Below are 22050 nucleotides of genomic sequence, written 5' to 3'. Positions count from 1 at the left end.
CCAGGCCATAGCAGAGAGCTGGCCTGGAAGAGGGGCAACCAGGACAGAATCCGGCACCCCGACCGCGACTAGAACCCAGTGTGCCGGCGCCGCAAGGCAGAGGATTAGTCTGTTAAGCCATGGCACTGGCCAATATTTTTTTTTATATTGTGTTGGCTCTTCACTGTCTTGATACTATAATATCTTTTGAAGCACAAAAGTTCTTAATTTTGATAAGTCCAATTTATCTAATTAAAAAATTTTTGCTGCTTATTCTTTTCTTGTCATTTTTAAAAAATGATTTATTCTACTTATTTGAAAGGCAGAGTTACAGAGAGAGAATGAGAAAGAGAGAGAGAAATTGATCCTCCATCTGCCAGTTCACTCCCCAAATGGCTGCAACAGCCAGGGCTGGACCAGGCCAAAGCCTGGAGCTTCATCCAGGTCTCCCTCGTGGGTGCAGGAGCCCAAACACTTGGACCACCCTCCACCACCTTCCCAGGTGCATTAGCGGAAAGCTGGATGGGAAGTGGAGCAGCCAGGACTCAAAACAGTGCCATATGGGGTGTGCGCATTGCAGACGGCAGCTTAACCTGCTACACCACAGCGCCCGCCCCTCTTGTCATTTCTAAGGAACCCATCACTCAGTCAAGTTGATGAAGATTGATACCTTATTTCCTCCTGAGATTTTTCTAGATTTAGATAATCCACTTTGAGTTAATAATCTTATAAGGTATGAGGTAGGGAGATAACATTCTTTTGCATATGGAAAATGAGTTGTCCCAGTAACATTTATTGAAGAAACTATTCTTTCCTATTTAAATTTTCTTGTCAAAAATTAATTCACCTGGGGCTGGTATTCTGGCTTAGCAGGTAAAGCCACCTCCTCTGAGGCTGGCATCCGGTATGGGTGCCAGTTCATGTTCTGGCTGCTCCACTTCCTATCCAGATCACTGCTAATGGCCTGGGAAAAGCAGCAGAGTCTGGCCCAAGTGCTTGGGCCCCTGCCACCCACGTAGGAGACCTGGAGAATCTCCTGGCTCCTGGCATTGGCCTGACTCAGCCTTGGCTGTTGCAGCCATCTGAGGAGTAAACCAGCAGATGGAAGATTTCCATCTCTCCTTCTCTCTGTAACTCTTTCAAGTAAATAAGTAAATCTTTAAAAAAAAATGAATTCACTATAAATGTGTGGGTAAACTACTCTCTAAAATTCGGTTGCATTGACTTATGTTTATATTTATGCCAGTATCACACTATCTTGATTACTGACCCTTTGAAATAATTTTGAAATCACAAAGAGTGAGTCCTCTGACTTAGTGCTTTTTTCTTTTAAGTTTGTTTTGGCTATTCTGGAGCCTTGAATTAACTTATAAATTTTAGGATCATCTTGTCAATCTCTCTCTCTCTCTCTCTCTCTCTTTTTTTTTTTTTTTTTGACAGACAGAGTGGACAGTGAGAGAGAGACAGAGAGAAAGGTCTTCCTTTGCCGTTGGTTCACCCTCCAATGGCCGCCACGGCCGGCGTGCTGCGACTGGCGCACCATGCTGATCCGAAGCCAGGAGCCAGGTGTTTCTCCTGGTCTCCCATGGGGTGCAGGGCCCAAGCACTTGGGCCATCCTCCACTGCACTCCCAGGCCATAGCAGAGAGCTGGCCTGGAAGAGCTGGCCTGGAAGAGGGGCAACCAGGACAGAATCCGGCACCCCGACCGGGACTAGAAACCGGTGTGCCAGCGCCACAGGGTGGAGGATTAGCCTGTTGAGCCACGGCGCCGGTCTCTCTCTTTTTTTTTTTTTAAGATTTATTTATTTATTTGAAAGTCAGAGTTACACACAGAGAGAAGGAGAGGCAGAGAGAGAGAAGTCTTCCATCCGCTGGTTCACTCCCTAATTGGCTGCAATGGCCAGAGCTGTGCTGATCTGAAGCCAGGAGCCAGGACATGGGTGCAGGGGCCCAAGCACTTGGGCCATCTTCTACTGCTTTCCCAGGCCATAGCAGAGAGCTGGATTGGAAGTGGAGCAGCTGGGACTCAAACCAGCGCCCATATGGGATGCTAGCACTGCAGGCGGTGGCCTCACCCACTAAGCCATAGTGCCAGTCCCATCAAATCTCTTTTTTTAAAAGAGTTGGAATTTGACAATTCAACTGAATCATAAAATCAATTTGAGTATTACTATCTTAAAAATGTTAAGTTTTCCAACTCATGAACATGGGATTTATTTACATTTACAGAGTTCTATAATTCCTTTCCATAGTATTTTGTAGTTTCACTGTATTGGTTTTCAATGCTTTTTTTTTTTTAATAAAAGTTCATCCTATTTATTCTTACTTTTAAAGATTTATTTATTTACTTGAAAGGCAGAGTGACACAGAGGGAGGGAGAGACAGAGAGAAAGATGTCTTCCATCTACTGGTTCACTCCCCAAATAGCCACAACAGTCAGGGCTGGGTCAGGCTGAGGCCAAGAGCCATGAAATCCATTTGGGACCCAAGTACTTGAACCATTATCCGCTGCCTTCCCAGGTGCATTAACAGAGAGATGGATCAGAAGTGGAGCACCCAGGACTAGAATTGGTACTCTGAGATAGCATGCAGTGTGCAGGCAGTGGCTTAACCTGCTATACCACAACAGTGGGCCCTATTTATTCTTTGTGATGCCCTATAAATGGAATCCTTTTTTAAATTCCGCTTTCAGGTGACCAGTACCTAGATTATGGGGAAACTTTGATTTCCATATGTTGATATCATATCTTTTTTTTTTTTTTTTTTTGACAGGCAGAGTTAGACAGTGAGAGAGAGAGAGAGAAAGGTCTTCCTTCTGCTTGTTCACCCCCCAAATGGCTGCTATGGCCTGCGCTGCACCAATCCAAAGCCAGGAGCCAGGTGCCTCCCCCTGGTCTCCCATGTGGGTGCAGGGGCTCAAGCACTTGGGCCATCCTCCACTGCCTACCCGGGCCACAGCAGGGAGCTGGACTGGAAGAGGAGCAACCGGGACAGAATCTGGCGCCCCAACTGGGACTAGAACTCGGGATGCCGGTGCTGCAGGTGGAGGATTAGCCTATTGAGCCGCGGCGCCGGCCTGATACCATATCTTTTTTTTTTTTTTTTTAATTTGACAGATAGAGTTAGACAGTGAGAGAGAGAGAGACAGAGAAAGGTCTTCCTTCCATTGGTTCATCCCCCAAATGGCCGCTACGGCCAGCGCTTTGAGGCCGGCGCACTGCATCAGTCCGAAGCCAGGAGCCAGGTGCTTCCTCCTGGTCCAAGGACCTGGGCCATCCTCCACTGCCTTCCCGGGCCACAGCAGAGAGCTGGACTGGAAGAGGAGCAACCGGGACTAGAACCTGGTGCCCATATGGGATGCCAGCGCTGCAGGCAGAGGATTAACCAAGTGAGCCATGGTGCCGGCCCCCATATCTTGAAACCTTGCTGAATAGTCTGAGTGTGTGTCTTTGTTTGTGTAGATTCTTTTTCTTTAAAGATTTTGCTTATTTATCTGAGAAGTAGAGTTACAGACATGGAGAGGGAGAGACAAAGAGAAAAGCTTTCCATCCGCTGGTTTACTGCCCAAATGGCCACAATGGCCAGAGCTTGGCTGATTCAAAGCCAGGAGCCAGGAGCTTTTCCAGATCTCCCACATAGGTGCAGGGGCCCAAGTACTTGGGTCATCTTACACTGCTTTCACAGGTCATAGCAGAGAGCTGAATCAGAAGAGGAGCAGCTGGGACATGAACTAGCGCCCATATGGGATGCAGGCACCACAAGCGGAGGCTTAGCCTACTATGCCACAGCACCTGCTCCTGTGTAGATTCTTAAGGGTTTTGTATATAGAAAGTCGTGACATCTGCCAATAAGAATATTACTTGTTACTTCCCAAGCTAGATGGTTCATTTCTTATTCGGTACAAAAAAATATTTTAGGGACTTTCCTGGTTCCTGTCTTAGGGAAGAAGAAAACAGGTGGCCATTGGACATTGAGGATTTTATTTCTATGTTATTCTTTAAATATCTTAAGCTATTTTTATCCTTTGTGCAACTTCCTCATTTCATAGAAATATTTTTAAATTTATGTATTTTTAAAGGCAGAGTGAGAGAGAGAGAGAGAAAGTTCCCATCTTTTGGTTAACTCCCCAAATGTGCACAATAGCTGGGGCCAATACAGTTGTCCCATGCGAGTAGCGGGGACCCAGCTATTTGAGGCATCACCTGCTGCCTCCCAAGTGCACATCGGCAGTAAGTTGGAGTCTGGAGTGAAATCAGGATCCAAACCCAGCACTCCAATATGGTATGTGGGTGTCCCAACCAGCGCCAAACACCTGCCTCCATGCTATTTTCTTTCCTGGAGGGGATGGCAACCTCTTTATCCCTTCACATACAAAATTTGTTCAGAACTTTACCCCTTTGAGTGTGCTTTGTACATCTCATCTTTACATGACAGCTCATCACTTGTTCTTCCCTCCATCTTGAATTTTCTGACCACATTGATCATCTCTTTTCTGGCTCTAAGATCTCTCCCCTTTCCTCTTTGGAACTTTTGCAGATAGGGATCAGAAAACAACCCAGGATGAAGTAACAAGTACGCAGTGTACAGACCCCCTGGGGGAAGACTGGAGGTATGTTGAGTCAGAGGGAGGACGGGCAGGTGTGGAACAGGAGGAAAGCAGGAGGAAGCAGAGAGCACAGGGAGGCCACAGGCTCCACACTGGAGGCCGGCTCATGGGAGGCAGAGACTTGCAGAACAGTGCGTTTACAGAACACCTGCAAAATATCCTGATCTAAACATTTTGCACAAAAGAAAGAAGGAAAAGGGCTCAAGGTGGCAAGCCAGATAGTTACTAGCGAAGAACATTTCACCATAAACTGAAGCCATTGAGGTCTGGTGAAGCTCATGGTAGGTTTTGGCTTTGAACAGTCAGAACTGTTCTGAGAGGCCCAGTCTGACAGAGCCAGGCTGCTTGGCCATGATGACGGCAACAGGTGATCAGAGGGAGGTGAACTGGCAGAGCTGATTCTGGGGAGCTCTCAGGTGCCTCTGAATTGGTCAAGGTATCACCTGCTGGGTTATGGAGAATCTTCAAACTGGAAAATGGCTGCCCTCCTCTTTCCCATACCAGGACTGTCCAAGTAGCAAAAGCTAAAAGACAAAGGAAGCCCTTTCGCCTTTTCCTTTCTCCCTGTTGTGTTGCCTCAGGATGCTCTGGGAGCCAGTTTGACCCCTGGAGGCGAGGACATTTCAGACCGGAATGAGCTAGGCTGCCCAGCGTAGGTTGCAAGGTCAGAAATGGATTTCCCAGGCAGTGCTCCTGCTGCTCCTTTCCTATCCTAGGTTCTCTATCGTGGGTCCATGGGACCATGTGACATGAACAACCTGGTTGTCCCCAGGCTGAAGTGCCAGCAGGTGTTACTGTTTGATCTAATGGTAGCAGCCTCATTTCCTGCTGCCTGGGAGTTTAACCTAAAGTTACCCCTCAGATGGGCAGGGCAGGTTCCTGGGTATGAGTCAACCCTTAGCTTCAACTTCTTTTTTACTCTTAAAGACACAGCACAGAGACAGGGTTATGGGCCATAGAAGTAGGTCCTAGGAGACTGAATCACAGCCACAAAACTCCCAGACATGGCACAGTCAGATTCATTTCCCTTTTATTGTGAACCAACACAGTGTCAGATCAGTACAACTAGCCTCAGAGTTGCTAAGAATAAAAGTTACTGCAAAAGTATTCTTAGGTCACAAATAACTCTTATCCCTCTTGAAGAGGGGAAGATCCATCCAAGCAAGGAAAAAGTGTCCACACTTGTTTTCATGGCAATGAGGATGCATTCTCAGAATTTTTCTGTTTAGTTGGCTACCATTTGTCAAATGGAATCATTCAGCCTCTTGAGAGAACCTTGTAAACTAATGATAGCATCTGGGATGCATGGACCGATCAAATTTGTAGTGGACACAGCTACTATAAAAATGTTCAAGACTTGAGAATTCCTCTGCTCAGGGATCCCACGATGTTTTACACAAGCATTAGTCATGCCACAAAGCATTAGAACTGCTCTTTGTGGTGAGTCAGCATTATTATGCCCCTCTTAACAGAAGGAAAGCTGAGGAGCATAGTTAAATGACTTGCCCAGGGTCAATGAGAAATCAGTGGCTTGGTAGGGAGAGAGGTCCTGGCCTCAGCTACCACCTTGCTTTCTTCTCTTCCATGCTGACACATCTGAGCTAAATTTATGCAGAACACATTCAGGATACTATCAAGCAAAAGAGAAAGTTTTCCTTTTTAGATGCTAAAACCATCTTTTAATATAAAAAGGTTATAAATCATATATATTCAAATTAGTTCCACCATCCACCAAATGTGAGCATTTAAGAAAAGAACTCTATGATTTCCACAATGAAACCCAGAAGGGAATTCTGTGAATAACTGCAATGATCATCCTCCAGTCAGGGCCCTTTCTCTACCTGCCACATTTGTAGGCTGACAGGTACAAAGGGTCTCCACTAAGGGAGTAAGGGCAAGGTCATAAGCAGCATATTTTAGAAAAGATGTAAGGCACTGGAATGGTTGTCAGCACATCCACAACATAGGATAGTAAGAAATTCAGACTCTTGGGCAGATGAGAGTTTCTCGTTAATGTGTGCTTGAATTGAGCTTTAGAATCTTGACAACAGTGTTCCTTACTCAGCAGACACACCCAGATCTAAGTACCCACAATCCATGAGCCTGAGGTCTCCATCCAGCCTTGTGTGGGATCATGGCACACAGCTGATCCATTGCAATGATTTGAAGAGAAAGCTGATTCCATTATTCACATACAAGGGTACTTCAAAAAGTTCAAGGGGAAATGGAATAAAAAGGGTAACTTTATTTTGGTGCAAAAAATTGATATCCATGCATAAATTTTCCTAATATTCATTTTCCATGAACTTTCTGATGTACTATAATATTATAAAGCAGGCATCTGATAACCTGGAGAATTAAACTACCCCATTGACTTCTTCCAGGATTAGGCACACAGGTCAGCAAATGACAGAGATTTTCCATTGGATTCTCTTCTGAGGTGAACACCTCTGAAGACCAGGATGCCCCTCATCCAGGCTGTTCCCTGTAGCCTCCATCAAATTAATCCAAGAAGAAAGGCTCTCCTCCCTCCCACCATGGGACTTAACAGTGGACATAGCAAGTGGTGTGGTACACTTTCAATCTTAATAGAGCAAAGCCTAGCTTCTGCATTGATGACTAAGGGACTAGGACAGGAGTCCAAGGATCTCAAACACTAGGTTGTGTTTTTTTCCAGACTCTTCTATACTATTGTCTGCCCTAGGCTGGGTCGTAGGGAATACTGGTTAATTTGCTGAACAGGGATTCCACCACAAAGTTCTTGGCATCTCTGCTCTCATGTCTCAGCCAAAGCTGTGCAGCATAGCCTGCTCCAGGATCAGGGTCTTCCTTGAAAGTGAGGCACTTGGGAACTGGGCCTTGCTGCTTGTGCTTCCTTGCAAGGACTAGGCATCCTCCTCCTTCTACAAGCATTGCTCTGTCAGCTGGGAGCCCTGCTCAGTGGGGCCACCTGACTGAGCAAAGAGGGGGCACTCAATGTGCTCTCTGCTCTGACCAGACACAAACCCTCCTTGGCTTCATGGCAGGTTCATTGGAAAAGCATGAGCATTTGGCTTGGCCGTGTATCTTGACAGTGAGCCTCTCAGAGCCAGGGATAGTTCTGGGAGGCTTTGCCAGCCTTGTCCAGAGCCATCAGTGTGGCAGAGAGAGGAGGTACAAGGCCTCTAGAGGCACAGAAAAGTGGAGCAGCTGTTCTTGCTAAAGAGAAAAAGAGGTCCGGGGTCCCTAAGCACTGTGTCTGCAGGAGGAGTTGCCTGGACAACAGTTGTCACTGCCTCTGAACACATGCAAGGAGGCTGCCTGGCCACAGAGATATGTCAAGGAAGAGACAGAACTAGTAGGGAAAACAGGATGGACAAGAGCCTGGAATCAAGAATTGGCATGGGTAATAGATTCCTACCTCATTCCCTAGCAAGTGCTATAGCTTAGGTTAGGGCTTAACAGAGTGAAGAATGAGTGAAGGTGTCCAATACAATGAAGAACAGCCTTCTAGTTTTTACTCATTCCAAAGAGAAATTGATACTAATGAATGGATCTACCATTGAACTTATTTCATCACAACATCCAATAACTCACTTATGGTAATCTCTTGATCCCCTGGCCATGTGATTTCAAAAACCTTCCTTTGGAAAGTTATGTCTTAAGAGCTTTCTGTAGACCCTGATCATCAACTTCTCCATCTCATGCCCAGAAGTAAGGCAGGGGTGGAGGAAGCACAGACAACCCACCAAATTCTTCCCGCTTTATGGTTATTCCAACATTCCTTTCAGAGGAAAATACCCTTAAAAAAATAGTTCCATGTTCTAGGCAAAAATATATACATTTCTCTTTATGCTTCACTCAACTGTGCCTACTAAATTTTAGATTTTTCTAAAGGCTATAGCCATCTTGGATAAGGGAACAGCCAATCTTCATGGCCACTCTCTACTCAGAGTCAACAGAGAAAGTCCTATGTTGTGTGGAAGGGTCCTCAGCCCTCACTAATTAGATATCTGTGAGTCTCATCATAGCACAACCTTCCTGTTGCCTGGTTTCCCACCCAACTCCATACTTACTTAAACTTATGCCATGAGAGCTAACTTCTCTAATGAAAATTTACCTGAATCAGAAACTTCCTGTCCAACAACATTATTTTTTGATTCCATCTAGCAAAGCCCAACTGAAGATAATTAACATGGGAATTTGCAGGAGATTTTGTTGTATCTTTAGCTCTAGCTACCTGTATATAAGCTGAGACAGCTCAAGTAAATTAGGTACTTGGGCAAAGACCATTACATTTAGACTCTGGAAAGATTGTTTAGACTTTGAAAGATGGACACCAACCAGTGACTGACCATTTGCTTCCTGGGAAGCAATTAGGGAGAAGAGAAAGGAAGGTGACAGGAACAAAGTAAAGAATAATGTGAATAGAAGAGAGAGAAGATGAGACATAAGAGTATAAGCTTAGCATCAAATGGTGTAGTTGTCTTTTAAAACTTTTTCATTTTAAAAGAATATTGTACTGGAATATGTTAAGGTCATCATCTTTAGGATCCTGGGAGCATTATCCAGTAATTAATAAACATGTCATCAGAACTCTGCCAAGTTGGCTTTTGGAAAACAAAGCTGAGGAAATAAAAATTCAGCCACTCTTGTGGCTTCCGTCTCCAGTCCTTTTCATCCTGGCCAAGATGGTGGCCTTGGATGCTCTCTTCCGGTCATAAGCCAGCCCCAGGGCAGCCATGCAGTCGATGAAGAATGTGGTAAAGTTGACGTGCCAGCGATACTCACTGGCGGAGTAGTCGTAGGGAAAGGAGTGGTGGTAGTTGTGGAAGCCCTCACCTGCAACAAAAGCAAAGAGAAATGTCATGAAGCTTAAGTAGATTCTTGTCTTCCTGTCTTTGCACACCAGCTTCCTAGTAGGATACCTGAACCCAAGAGAAATGCCCTGTTATGTAAAGGAGGGGTGGATCCAATGTCTTTTACTCTATACCAAACATATCCCTTCAGAGGCACCTTAAAGAAATAATTGATGGGGTTGGTGTTGTGACGTAGTGGGTGAAGCCTGTGATGCTTGCATCCCATATGGGTGCCAGTTCATGTCCCTGTTGCTCCACTTCCTTTTTTTTTTTTTTTTTTAAGATCTATTTGTTTATTTAAAAGAGTTAACAGAGAGGCAGAGAGAGAGAGGTCTTCAATCTGCTGGTTCACTCCCTCAGATAGCCACAATGTCCAAAGCTGTGCCAATCCAAAGCCAGGAGCCAGGAGCTTCTTCCAGGTCTCCCACGTGGGTACAGGGGCCCAAGGATTTGGCCCATCTTCCACTGCTTTCCCTAGCCATAGCAGAAGTGGAGCAGTTGGGACTCAAACTAGCATGCACATGGGATGCCACCCACTATGCCCTTGCTCCACTTCCAATCCAGCTTCCTGCTAATGGTCTGGGAAAAGCATTGGAGGGCTAGTCTAAGTGCTTGGGACCTTAATACCCACATGGGAGACCTGGAAGAAGCTCCTGGCTCCTGGTGTCATCCTGGCCCAGTCCCATTGCAGCCATCTGGGAAGTGAACCAGTGGATGTAAAATCTCTCATCTCTTCTCCCTTTTTCTATACATCTGATTTTAAAACAAATAATTAAAAAGAAAGAATTTATGAAGTTCTTGTTACCTCTGCTTATCTGGGAACTTCCATTGGAGGAAGACTGGCAGTTTTTCTTAGAAGATGAGTCAACTACAGAGAAGGGGCTAATGCTGAGAATGCATTGTAGGTTGACAACCTCCAGAGCTTCATGAAGCATTGACCCAAGGCCTGAAAGGCTGTGTGTGTACGTGTGCTGGGGTGGGGAGGGGAGAGTCCAGAATGAGGAACTTGGGCTGTGCTGTTACAAGTGAGCAGAGGACCCGCCTTCCCCACGGCAGCGGCACCACCATAAGGGTGGGAGCTTCCAATGGAACAGGAGGTAGTGGCCAAACATAGAGGACAGGAGGCCCAGCCCAGGGCTGCGGTTGCCTCAGCCTCTGCTGGTGCAGGGTGGGCCGCTCTGCCTTCTCATTCGAGCTTTGACTGGGCTGGGTGTGGTGCTGATAAGATAGACATTCTCTTTGGAAAGAAGAAACAAATTGCTGAAATATTCCCTCTGACCTCCGAGATGCTGAGAATTTTGGGACAAGAGTTTCACATGGACAGACAGAGAAAGAGAAATTCTGGACTGAGGACAATTCCTGTAGTAGGTAAAGCTGTGGAGTCTCTGCAGAGAGAGGTTGCCGACTCCCAGGACCCCCCTTTCTGAGCTGCGTCCAACAACGGCACCCTGACCCTTGTCAGGCCAGGGTAAAGGGAAGCCAACAGAGCAGCTGTTGGGCCTTGTGCAGATAAACACACTGCAGATAGAGAGGGAATGACATCGATGGCCAGCAAGGCAGCCTGTCCTGCAAAGGCAGTGACCCCATCCAGGGCATCTCAAGGTGTGTGCTTCCTGTGTGATGCTGCTCACCCCCAGTGGGAGCTGGGGGGAGGGTGGGCAAGCCCAAGGCTAAGGGTGCTGACGGAGGACTGCCGAGCCCCTGACATGAGTTTGCAGCAAGGCTCTCAGTGAGCACTCACCTGGCCCAGAGATATCAGTCAGATGCAGATGCAGAGAGCAAACAGAGGAGGGTCATGGGTGGAATAAAGATGAGCACATGGGACTCTTCCAGACCTCTCCCTATATATCTCTTCATGTGGCTGCTTTTGGTTTCCTCTGAAGCATCTTGATAACAGACTGCTCTGGCAAATTAATAGAGCCCAAGGAGGGACTCATGAGAACCCTCCTTTGTAGCCAGTTAATCAGCTAGAGGCCTCACAAGTCTGAAGTGGGGGCAGTCTTGTGGACTGAGCCCTCAGCTGTGGGAATCTGATGCTGTCTCCAGGTAGGTAGTGTCAGAAGTGACTTGAATTACAGCTAGTGTCTTCAGCTGCAGAAATGATTGCCTGGTTGGGGACATGTTATCAAACATGTTGTTGTGAGAGAACCTGACCCTGAGTTTGTTGTACATAAATATGCAAGCAGTGTGCTTGCCTGGGTGTTGCTGGATGACCAACACTTCTGACCAGTGGTGAGAAGAGCTCACTGATTGTGCTTACAGAAATCTAATTTGAAGCCTCAGTCAAAATCTGTATTCAGTTCAAAAGAGGGACAGCAAAAAAAAAAAAAAAAAAAAAAAAAAAAAAAAAAAAAGCTGGTAGAACCCTGTTGTCTTATTTCCTGGCAGTTTGGAGTAGAATTACATAGAGAAGTTCAGAAATAGCCAAAAGTAGATCAGTAAGCAGGAGTTATGGTCAAACTAACTGCTTTATCAGGGATTCCCTAGCATCCTGGAGGGAATGGGAGTTTCTAGCACAGCAAACAACTAGAAGAGAGAGAGAGAAAGGACAAGAGGGGACAAGATGGGAAGTGGTAGGAAAGGGCCGCCAAGATTCCCTTTATTCACCAAACAACAGGGTATGACAGCCACTTACAGGCATGGCACACCTGAACACGGTGAGGAGATAAAGAATGCCTGTTGCAGAGGCACACCTGAAGTATATCAAACTTAATTCTGGTTATTTGTTCTACATTTTGTTCAACATATTTCAATAGAAACTACTCAGCTTTCAGCCACTTCCAGCCACTGTGGTGACACTACTGCTGTAGTTTATGCATCCCCTGAACCAGAAAGCCTGCAGTGCCACTCAGAGGTGACTGGAAGAAGAAGCTCCAAGGGATTCATCATGCATAGCACGTAGATTGCTTTAGAGACTAGAATCAAAAGCAGTTCAGCTTTCACCAGCTCCTTCCCACATGAGACTTGCTTCCTGACTCTCATAAAGGACTTCCAATATGTTCCCCACAATTTTTATACTAGAAAAAGAGATACAAAGTGGTCATAAAAACATGGTACTGGTATGAAAGGACTTCAAAAAGTTCATGGAAAAATGAAAAAGATATTTTGGTGCAAAATTTTTTAAGACTGGTATTTATAAGGGAATTTAGAAAGTTTACAAAAATGCATGTTATGAAAAAATCCACATGGACTTCAAAATCTTTTGCACCACCATGAACTCTTAATTGTATTTTCCATGAGCTTTTTAAAAAGAATTTTTATTATTTATTTGACAGATATACAAAAAGACACAGAGACAAAGAGAAATAGAGAGAGCTCCCAACCACTGGTTTACTCCTCAGAAACCGACAATGGCCCAGGCTGGGCCAGGGCTAAAGTCCACAGCCAGGAATTCATACAGATTTCCCAAATGGGGTCAAGAGACCAATTAATTGAGCCATCACTGCTGTTTCCCAGGATCTACATTAGCAGGAAGTGGGATCAAGAACCAGAACCAGGAATTCCACCTTAGTACTCAAATGTGAGACACAGACATTTAACCACTAGGCTAAACACAAGATCCCCTTTATCCCATGAACTTTTTTTGATGCACTTTTGTATTTCTGGCTCAAAGACTAATACTATAAGCAGCAGACCACTAGACGTGGTCTTGAATAGACTGCTGACTTACCCACAGCTCCCAGAGAAACCAGTACATTCTCTCGGGGATCAATGTTCTTGTCATACGGGCGATATCCATACATGTGGGCAGCACTGTTCACCAGCCAGGTGACATTGAGCACTACAGCATAACGCAGGAAAGTGGCCACATACAAGCTGTGTTGCAGAGTTTCACCCCAGAAATACCAGGGCACGAGTGTGGGCAGGATGAAGCACATCAACAGGACAGCGGGTTTGTAGTAGCTGCATAGAGAGATCACAGGCTGAGCCAGGGCACAGGGGATCCAGACCTGCCCCTGCTGTCCATGCCCCCTGGGCTGGGCCACCTCTTCTCTCTTCCCTGTGAGACAGGGGTGGGCATCTGTTGGGCATGCCGTGACAGGCCCTCACTTTATAGATGGGGAGATGAGGAGGGTACAGGACTTCTCTGAGGACACAGCACTGGGAACCAGCACGGCACAGATTGGAATGCCTGCCTCCTGGCTCCAGTCCACAGCCCGTTTCCACTGTGCACAAGGCCCTGGTGGTAGGTTCACAGCTGAGGTCCAAACCCCAACTCTGGATCAGAGTTCCCCAGCCTGAGCCCATGCCCATCTGCCTTTGGGCTCCTTGCTCTTGCCCATCGAGCTCTTTGGCACAAGTCCCTGCTTGGTGTTGTGCCTCCATCTCCTGTGACCGCCCTCTAATTCTCTGCCCTTCTTTGCCCCCAGAGAGGCACTGAGTGGCCCTGATCACCTGTGTGTCCGTCTGGATGCCTGTCCCACTCTTCCTTCTCCCTGGGGACCCTGCCACTGCCACTCGGTGGAGTGATTCCCTGCCTCCTTCAGCAGTCACATCCTCGATGCATCACACCCTTCCCCAGTCCTGCCCCTGCTTCCCCAGCATGGATCCCCTGACCCCCTAACTGCTGTCCCTGCCTCTCCTCTCTGGTCCTTGGTTTCTGGCCCCTGTCCTGAGAGTGGCCCTTCTGAAGCAGACCTCACACTGCCGCTCTGTGCTCAGACCCCTCAGTGCTTTCCTGTTGCGCCCTGAGTCACAGCCCAGGTCTGCCTTAGGACCCAGTAAGAGGGACACAGTCTGTCTGCAGTGTGGGTTCTGTCACCCCCTGTCCTCCAAGCAGGAGCACCCATGGCTGGGACACCTGGGTGCTGCAGCTCATTGTCCTCTTTCTGTGTGCACTGTCCCTGTGCACACACGTTAGTGAACATCCTGTCCCCCAGTGCATTCTCATCCTGCTTCCTTCATAAACCCTTGGAGTTCTCGCCAAGCCACCTCTCTGTCTTCTGTGCCTCTGGTGGTTCAGAAACTATTCTGCCTTGCGCCATGGCTATTTGGACCTCGGCTTACCGCTCCAGCCTTCCTAGACTACAAACTCCTTGAAGGTGAAGACTCAGCTACATGCATTTTTGTGCCATTAATGTGTCCACGTCAATGAATTCTTGTACTCAGTTGGTTTAATTAGCTCGGAGAAGAACCAGTACCATAGTTTATGGTGGTGGGCCTGTGGGATGTTAAGGTTTGGGGTTTTAAAATGGTGATTTTGAACTTGCAAGCCCTTGGAGGAAAATTGGAATCCCCACGCTCCAGGGGCCGGGAGCACATCCCCAGCTCCATCGCCCCCTCACTCACCGCCTCTGGAACATCACCAGTTTCTCAGCTTTGAGGTCTGACAAGTCCAGCAGAGCGCCCTTCTGCTTGACCGCAGGGTGTTTGCGCACAAGCAGCCAGCCCACGTGCGAGAAGAAAAAGCCACGGCGGGAATTGTGAGGATCCGCGTCGGTTTCTGAGAACTTGTGGTGGGCACGGTGGTCTCGGGCCCATTCAAACACATCGTTCTGGAGAGACAGAGGAAGGGACGCAACCTGAGGGGACGTCCTCTCAGGAGAACTCTCAGCAGAGGTGTCTTCCAGGCACAGCTCACAACACCCAGGAGTCTGGGCCCTGGGAGTCCTGGCGCTGCCTCCCCTCTGCCCACCCCTGCCACTGAGGCTGAAGGGGAAGGGCCACTCATGCTCCCGCAACCACGTGGCTGTGCCTGTGCCCCCTGCAGGTGACGTGGTGGGTAGAATCGAGGTGAAGCACGCAGAGCCCGGATGGTTTCACTAGGAGTGAACACTGCACTTCTGCAAGCAGGGAAGGTTGGAAGAGGTCCTCAGGGACCACCCGATCCCGAGGCCTGGAGGATACGAGGCAGGCCGCCTTGTGGTGCTAGGGTCCTGGTCAGGGGATAGAACTGCAGGGAGCTCCATTCTGGCGGCAAGAGACAGCTCACACAGCCCAGTGCCAAGGCTGGCATGTAAATCATGGTCATGACCACATTGCCCAAGAACCTCTGGGCTTCTCTGGGACTCTTCCCATATCCCTTAAAGAAGGTACCAGTCTCTCTCTTCCTTTCCTTTGCTCCCAAGGACAACATCACAGCCCTGGCAGAGATTACTATGCAGATGTATTAAGTAAGTGGGGTTTTTCATCATGAAGAAGGCTACCTTGGTTTCCTTTGCTTTCCTCCACGACAAGCTCTATACCACTCCTACTCTGTCCATTGTTGCGTCTTAACAGTTGTGAAAGTTCCTTGTTCCTAATTCCCTTCCTTCTGTCTTGATGACAAACTTTTTATTTCAGCAATTCTCAGTATCTGACTTAGCCAGAATGGCAGCCCAGGATAGAGCCTCAACCTTGATCTATGCAGCCTCTCCCTGACTGAAGTCCTTCATCTGTAAGACAGGGAAAATAACTCTCTCTACATCCTGTGATTGTTGTGATTCATGAGTTAATCTGTGTCAGCTGCTCAGCATTGTGCCAGGCACATAGTCAGTACTAAAAACGGTTGACTCTTTCTAGCTGAAAACAAGAGAGTTCACAAGTATGTGAAATATCAACATCAATCCCACGGCGTTGATATCCCAAGATATTCACTTTAATGAGTGAATGTTGGGGCCAGCGCCGTGGCTCACTTGGTTAATCCTCTGCCTATGGCACCGGCATCCATGTGGGTGCCTGGTTCTAGTCACAGTTGCTCCTCTTCAAGTCCAGCTCTCTGCTGTGGCCCGGGAAGGCAGTGGAGGATGGCCCGAGTGCTTGGGCCCCTGCACCCGCATGGGAGACCAGGAGGAAGCTCCTGGCTTCAGATCGGCGCGGCGCACCGGCCGTAGTGACCATTTTGGGGGTGAACCAGCAGAAGGAAGACCTTTCTCTCTGTCTCTCTCTCTCACTGTCTAACTCTGTCTGTCAAAAAAAAAAAAAAAAAAAAAAGAGTGGATGTTTACTATCCACTCTCTGCCCAGGAACCGGGGTCAGTCACTGGCTGATGCCCCTTGACCCTTTATGATAAAGGACCAAAACATACAGACTGCAAGACAGCACAGGAACCTCAGGATGAGAACCAACCCTGTACATGGAGTGTGTCCTGCTGATCTCCCATTTCCTTGGACAGTGACTCAGTCCACATGCTTTGTGGACTTCAGGACTGAGCCTGCACTTGAAGGGAAACAGGGGAGAGCAAAGTGCCACGGCTGTTGGTGCAGCTCCTCTCCAGGTGCCCACCCCTCCATTCTGCTCCCAGGCCATCGAGAGGGTGGAGAAGCAAGGGCTGAGCAGTGCCAGCTTCTTACCTGGAAGGCCATGGTGTCAGCAATGATGAGGAAGAGCCGCAGGGGCAGCCGAGCTTTGTAAGTTCGGTGGCTCCACAGGCGATGCGCTCCTGCTGTGATGCCCACAACACTAATCACATAGTAGCTAAACGCTGCCAGGAGAAGAGAGTGGGGGCGTCACCAGCTGGCGCAAGTCCCAGGCCCAGGACACTGCTCTGATGCCAGACTGTCTTCCTTTGGCTTCACATAAGGATCTACTTTCCCCTAAACTCCAGGGACACCTTATTCTCTTGAAGCCTTTTAGTTTTTTACCATTTGAAAAGTGCCATCACTCTCCAGCCTCTCTACCTAGGGCTAGAGACAAGCTAAGAAGTCACAGGAACTGAGGAGTCGGAAAGGCAGGAGAGAGAATAGAACTGTCCCCATCCCCCACTCAGCCACCCAGCAAAGTCTGTCTGCAGGGACATCATTCCAGGGCTTACTGGCCTTGACCTTCATCTGGTTTATATGGTATCAGGCCACAGACAACTCCTGTGGAGCTTAGGCCATATGAAAGGGTAGTTAACAAAAGAACCAGAACAAACTGGACTCTGAGAAATTGGGGAAGCCCTGCTATTTACCAAATGGTACAAAAGCATTTCAGTATTTTAGCAAGCAGTGTGGCCATATTAGGGAAAAAAAATCAGTCGTGCATAGAGGTTATATTTGTGTACAGTCTTCAGCTTTGCCAAGGAGCATTCCTTAGTTCACTGCACTCCTTGAATGGGGTAGATAGTATTAACATCTTCACTGAGCAGTGGAAGAAATAAATGGTCAGAGAGGTTAAGTGTTTGTTTATGGTCACATGGCAAATAAGGAATGGAGCCACAGTCTGAAGGCAGGTTTTCTGTCCACAGGCAGTTCCTGTCCAAGTGTGCCATCCACCACTCTTAAGACTGTGCACATTTCTTGGGTCTCTCCTTTGCCAAGTCATGCTGTCAGCAGACGCTCACTGAGCGGTGCTAATCTGGATGGTCTGGGAGATGCTTGAGACTGTCAATGGGGCTCCCAGCATTGTCTGCCTGCCTTGCCTTCCTCCAGGTCTGCAGTCTCAGGAGGTGGTGGATGTAATCGCTAACTGGGAAGTGGGTTGCTGGTGAGGAAGGGTTTAAAGGATTTCCTCCTCTGGCCCTTTGTTGCCAGGAATCTTCAGCCCTAACCCTGGACTCTTCTGAGAGGATCCAAAATGAAAGAGAAGGCTCTCAAAATAGCTTCAATCATGAGAAACGCTAGAATCACAGCCAGTAGGTAACTTAACATTCTCCTTGGAAATGAAACAAGAAAAGGTGGGGCCAAGCACCTAAACCTTACAGGTGGGAAGAGAAGGTGCCTAAGCTGAAACTTCAGGCCTTCCTCCTCTTCCCTCCTTGTTCCCCAAGACCCGGGCGTTTTGACATTCACATACCAAGATCGCCATTCCCTGAGCTAAGCCACCCCCTGCAAGTCACTGTACAAGCTCTGTGCTGTTTCTCTGTTCAAAGGCACAGCATGCACCCATGGGCAGGCACCAAAATGGTACTAATAGCTTTCCGTCCCTGTACTAGAAGCTGGGTTGACCAAGCAGAGACAGCCTGGTCAAACTCTGGACTGAACATCTATGGAAGGGGCTTACATGTGGCAAAGCTACTTGATAGAAGGGATGGAGAGAGGCAGCCAATCTCTCTGGTGAATCCTCTCCCTGCTTTGGAGTCCTCCTGCTGTATCTGAAGTTCTGCTTGGTTCTCAGAGGAGCTAGAAAACAGGTGTACCTCTCACCTTCCACGCTAGAGCCTTTTCTTTTGTGCAGATGAACTGACCTTCTGGGCCTGACCTGCTCCCACTGGGTTGCCTCTGCTATAGGGATGACACCATATAACCTAAGGAATCCATCCCTCATAGTCCTAAAAAGCACTGTTGCCCCCAGTTGGTTCTAGCAAAAGCTGTAACCTGAGAAAGGGGATCTCACTGTGGTACCTGGAGGGACAAAGCTGAAGGGACCGGAATTCCTCACCTGTAGAAGACCTACAATGTCCTTAAGGGAAGCAGCAAACAGCTGGCCTACCTGCCCTTCCATAGAACTATCCTTCCAGATACACTGTCAGAAAGTGCCCCCAACCTGAGGCTGCTCTGGGAAACCTCAGGTTGTCTTCTGGAGAGGGACTCCTGGCTCAGCGCCCCTCAGAGAGCAGCAGTTGGCATCCCTGGGTCTACAGAGGTCCCTGCTGCCCCTTCCAGATGGAGGGTTCTGGGGGAAGAGGTGAAACCAACTGCAAAGTACATGTGTGGTTCCAGGGCACAGGCCCTACAGCCACATGTGTGTGCATCTTTGGAAGAGCTGAGCTAAGGGCAGGCCAAGGACAAGTTGCAATTTGTCTCCCTCATTGTGGCAGCCTCAGGCTTGGGGTGCTCAGGACTTTGATGCCCTGGCCTGGCAAGCAGGGATTGGGACCCTGGGCCAAGGAGGCCTGGGCAAAGAAGATGCTGCATCTTTGGCTTTTCATGGAATCAAGAGAGGGAGGCTGGAGCAGGCTGCATGTGGAGTGGACCGTGAAACATATTTCTTACTTCAGTCTCACAGTTTGGTGACTGGCACATGTGGCACCTTGGAGACTGGCATAGAACAGTAGAGCAACACATCTGTGTGCTATGTATATAGGAGCTTTCTTCATCCTTCTCTGCAGTGAAGGATCCTAGTCTGGCCAAGGGATAAGATTGAAACAGTTCTCTGGATACCACCCTTCTATTCCTCCTCTTCAATGGGTCTTCCTGAGCAGTGTCCCCTTGCTCCATCCCGAGTGAGTTCCTTATATACCATAAAGACCCTGGTCTCCACCAGAATCCCAGTCCTCCTCAGTTGGGGTACTGATTGTCTTTTGGCCAAAAGGGCTGGGACAGTATTCATGCACATGACTCAAACATAAAAGTTCTCAGGGGGGCCGGCGCTGTGGCACAGCGGGTTAACGCCCTGGCCTGAAGTGCTGGCATCCCATATGGACTCCGGTTCGAGTCCTGGCTGCTCCACTTTCCATCCAGCTCTCTGCTATGGCCTGGGAAAGCAGTAGAAGATGGCCCAAGTTCTAGGGCCCCTGCACCCACGTGAGAGACCCGGAAGAAGCCCCTGGCTCCTGGCTTCGGATTGGCGCAGTTCCAGCCGTTGCTGCCAACAGGGGAGTGAACCATTGGATGGAAGACATCTCTCTTTCTCTGCTTCTCCTCTCTATCTGTGTAACTCTGACTTTCAAGTAAAAAATAAATAAATCTTTAAAAAAAAAAGTCCTCAGGAACAGCTGACTCTGACACAGGTCTACTCTTCAGTCATGTGGCACATGGTCTCAGGGCTCCCTCCTGAAAACCCAAGTTAAAGGACTCCCAGAATCAACCCTCCCCCCCAACACACATCCTTAATTCCACTAGACTTCATTCCCAATCTAGTCAACTTCTCAGGCCACCATAGAGAAATGCCTGGCAAAACCAGGGCCAGGAGAGACCAGGGCTCTATGTAAGATCCTGCCTCACTTGAGAGCAGTGGGAAGCCTGGACGCGGGCTCAGGAGGGCAGGGACACTGCTTACCCCAGAGCCAGGTGCGGAACTTGCAGGTGGGAACCAGGGTGATCCCGTACAGGGCTCCCACGTGCAGCAGAGCCATGAGGATGACGTTCCTCCAGACGAACTCCAGCTTGGGCCTGGGGCCCTCCTCGTCCTGGTAGCTGGGGTCGTAGATGTCGTCTTTTATTTCAGGGCGGATGTCTTCTTCCGCCGGCAGGGGCGTCTTCTCCAACTTGCCCTCTCCACTCTGCAGGAGCCTGGAGTGGGGTGCGGTGACGGTGGTGGTGGGGGTGTAGGAGCCAGAGACCTGGCCAGGAGGGGAAGAGGAAGAGAGTCAGAGCAGGAGACAGTGGAGGCAGCAGAGGCCACTTTACTTTCTAATCCAGCAGGGGAGGGGGAGAGGAGGAGGGAGAAGGGAAGAGAATGGAGGGCAGGCTCAGATCCTGGCCCAGCACCCAAAGTTGAGGAAGGTGGGCTGTGTCTACATGCAGGAGCCACAGGTTCCCAGGAACTGTGCAGAGTGGTTGGGGTGAAATCTAGTGGTGAAGGGGATAGGAAGGAGAGTTGAAGCACTTGCACCCTTGTGAACACACAAAGACCAAGTTTTTCTTGACTTTAAAATCTAAGAAACAGGCCGGCGCTGCGGCTCACTAGGCTAATCCTCCGCCTTGCGGCGCCGGCACACCAGGTTCTAGTCCCGGTCGGGGCACCGATCCTGTCCCGGTTGCCCCTCTTCCAGGCCAGCTCTCTGCTGTGGCCCTGGAGTGCAGTGGAGGATGTGGGCCCTGCACCCCATGGGAGACCAGGAGAAGCACCTAGCTCCTGCCATCGTATCAGCGCGGTTCACCGGCCGCAGCGCGCCAGCCGCGGCGGCCATTGGAGGGTGAACCAACGGCAAAAGGAAGACCTTTCTCTCTGTCTCTCTCTCTCTCACTGTCCACTCTGCCTGTCAAAAAGAAAGAAAAAAAAAAATCTAAGAAACAAATATAGGGGAATCCAGTCCCCAAAGAGCAATCCTCATTTCCACCAATTGAAGGCAACACAACTCAACAAAGGTAGTCAAGTTCTCTGGGGAGTTCTCAGTTCTGCCTCCCCCCAACCCCAGTCACTTGGAAGAACACCCAGCACCCAGAAAGCCGCAGTGTTGGGCTGCTGCTAGTTCACTCACTGGTCTGCGTTCTGCACTAGGCCCCGACAGAGGACATTGCACCAAAATGCAGTTTCTGATGCTGAAGCCAACGTAATCCAAAGGAAACCTCAAGGAAGCAGATAGGTCCCCAAACAGACCCATTTCTCCTGAAAACAGCAAATTCCAGGGTCCTCTCTGCTGTAACCCTTTCAGAAAATAAGCAGATGTTAACTAATTAGGTTTTTTTTCTGTTCTGTTTCCTGTTCCCACCTCATAAAACGAAGTGTTCTCCCAGAGAGGGCTTTCATTCTGCTCAGTAGGAGAGAGGTGGGCCCAAGTTAGCAATCACAAGTCAGTCAATCAGGTCTCTAAAAGAATGGTCATTTTATCTCTTGACAGCCCTGGCAATGGGCAGACGAACCTGAAGGGTGTGGGAGAGGCCCCAAGGGCTGGAAGTGCTCACTAGGTAGACTGCTCTTCCATACATCGAGCCACTGCCCTGCCCCGACCGCAGCCCCCTCCCCCCCTTTCTTTTTTTTGCTTTTGAATCCAGAGTTTGTGCCCCTGACCTTGGAGTGGGGGCCGAGGGTTGGTTGGTACAGTGAGAGCACATCTGGCCTGTGGGGCTCCGCAGAGCTGAAGATGCTCTGGGCAAGAGCAGAAGTCGTGACAGGCAGTGACA

The 22050-nt window shown here is 48.7% G+C and overlaps 1 protein-coding gene across 6 annotated transcripts in view; it reads right to left on the bottom strand.

Annotated features, from left to right (window-relative positions):
* Positions 1–5615: 5615 nt before the first annotated feature.
* The window catches only part of LOC133775939 (stearoyl-CoA desaturase), a 94845-nt gene continuing 78410 nt past the window's right edge, over positions 5616–22050 (bottom strand). For 5 of the 6 annotated variants that reach the window (XM_062214523.1, XM_062214522.1, XM_062214520.1 and 2 more), the window contains 5 exons: positions 20264–20546; positions 16696–16826; positions 14714–14919; positions 13095–13327; positions 5616–9407 (listed from right to left, as the gene is read on the bottom strand). In XM_062214523.1, coding sequence (XP_062070507.1) covers positions 9208–9407; positions 13095–13327; positions 14714–14919; positions 16696–16826; positions 20264–20546 — 1053 coding nt within the window. In that variant the 3' untranslated portion in view covers positions 5616–9207. Of the gene's footprint in view, positions 9408–13094; positions 13328–14713; positions 14920–16695; positions 16827–20263; positions 20549–22050 lie in introns of all 6 variants that reach the window. The other variant, XM_062214525.1, reaches the window with a different exon arrangement.

This window comes from Lepus europaeus, chromosome 17 (genome assembly GCF_033115175.1).
Source record: "Lepus europaeus isolate LE1 chromosome 17, mLepTim1.pri, whole genome shotgun sequence".
Classification (NCBI taxonomy): Eukaryota; Metazoa; Chordata; class Mammalia; order Lagomorpha; family Leporidae; genus Lepus; species Lepus europaeus.
This window is presented reverse-complemented; position numbering and strand designations above follow the sequence as displayed.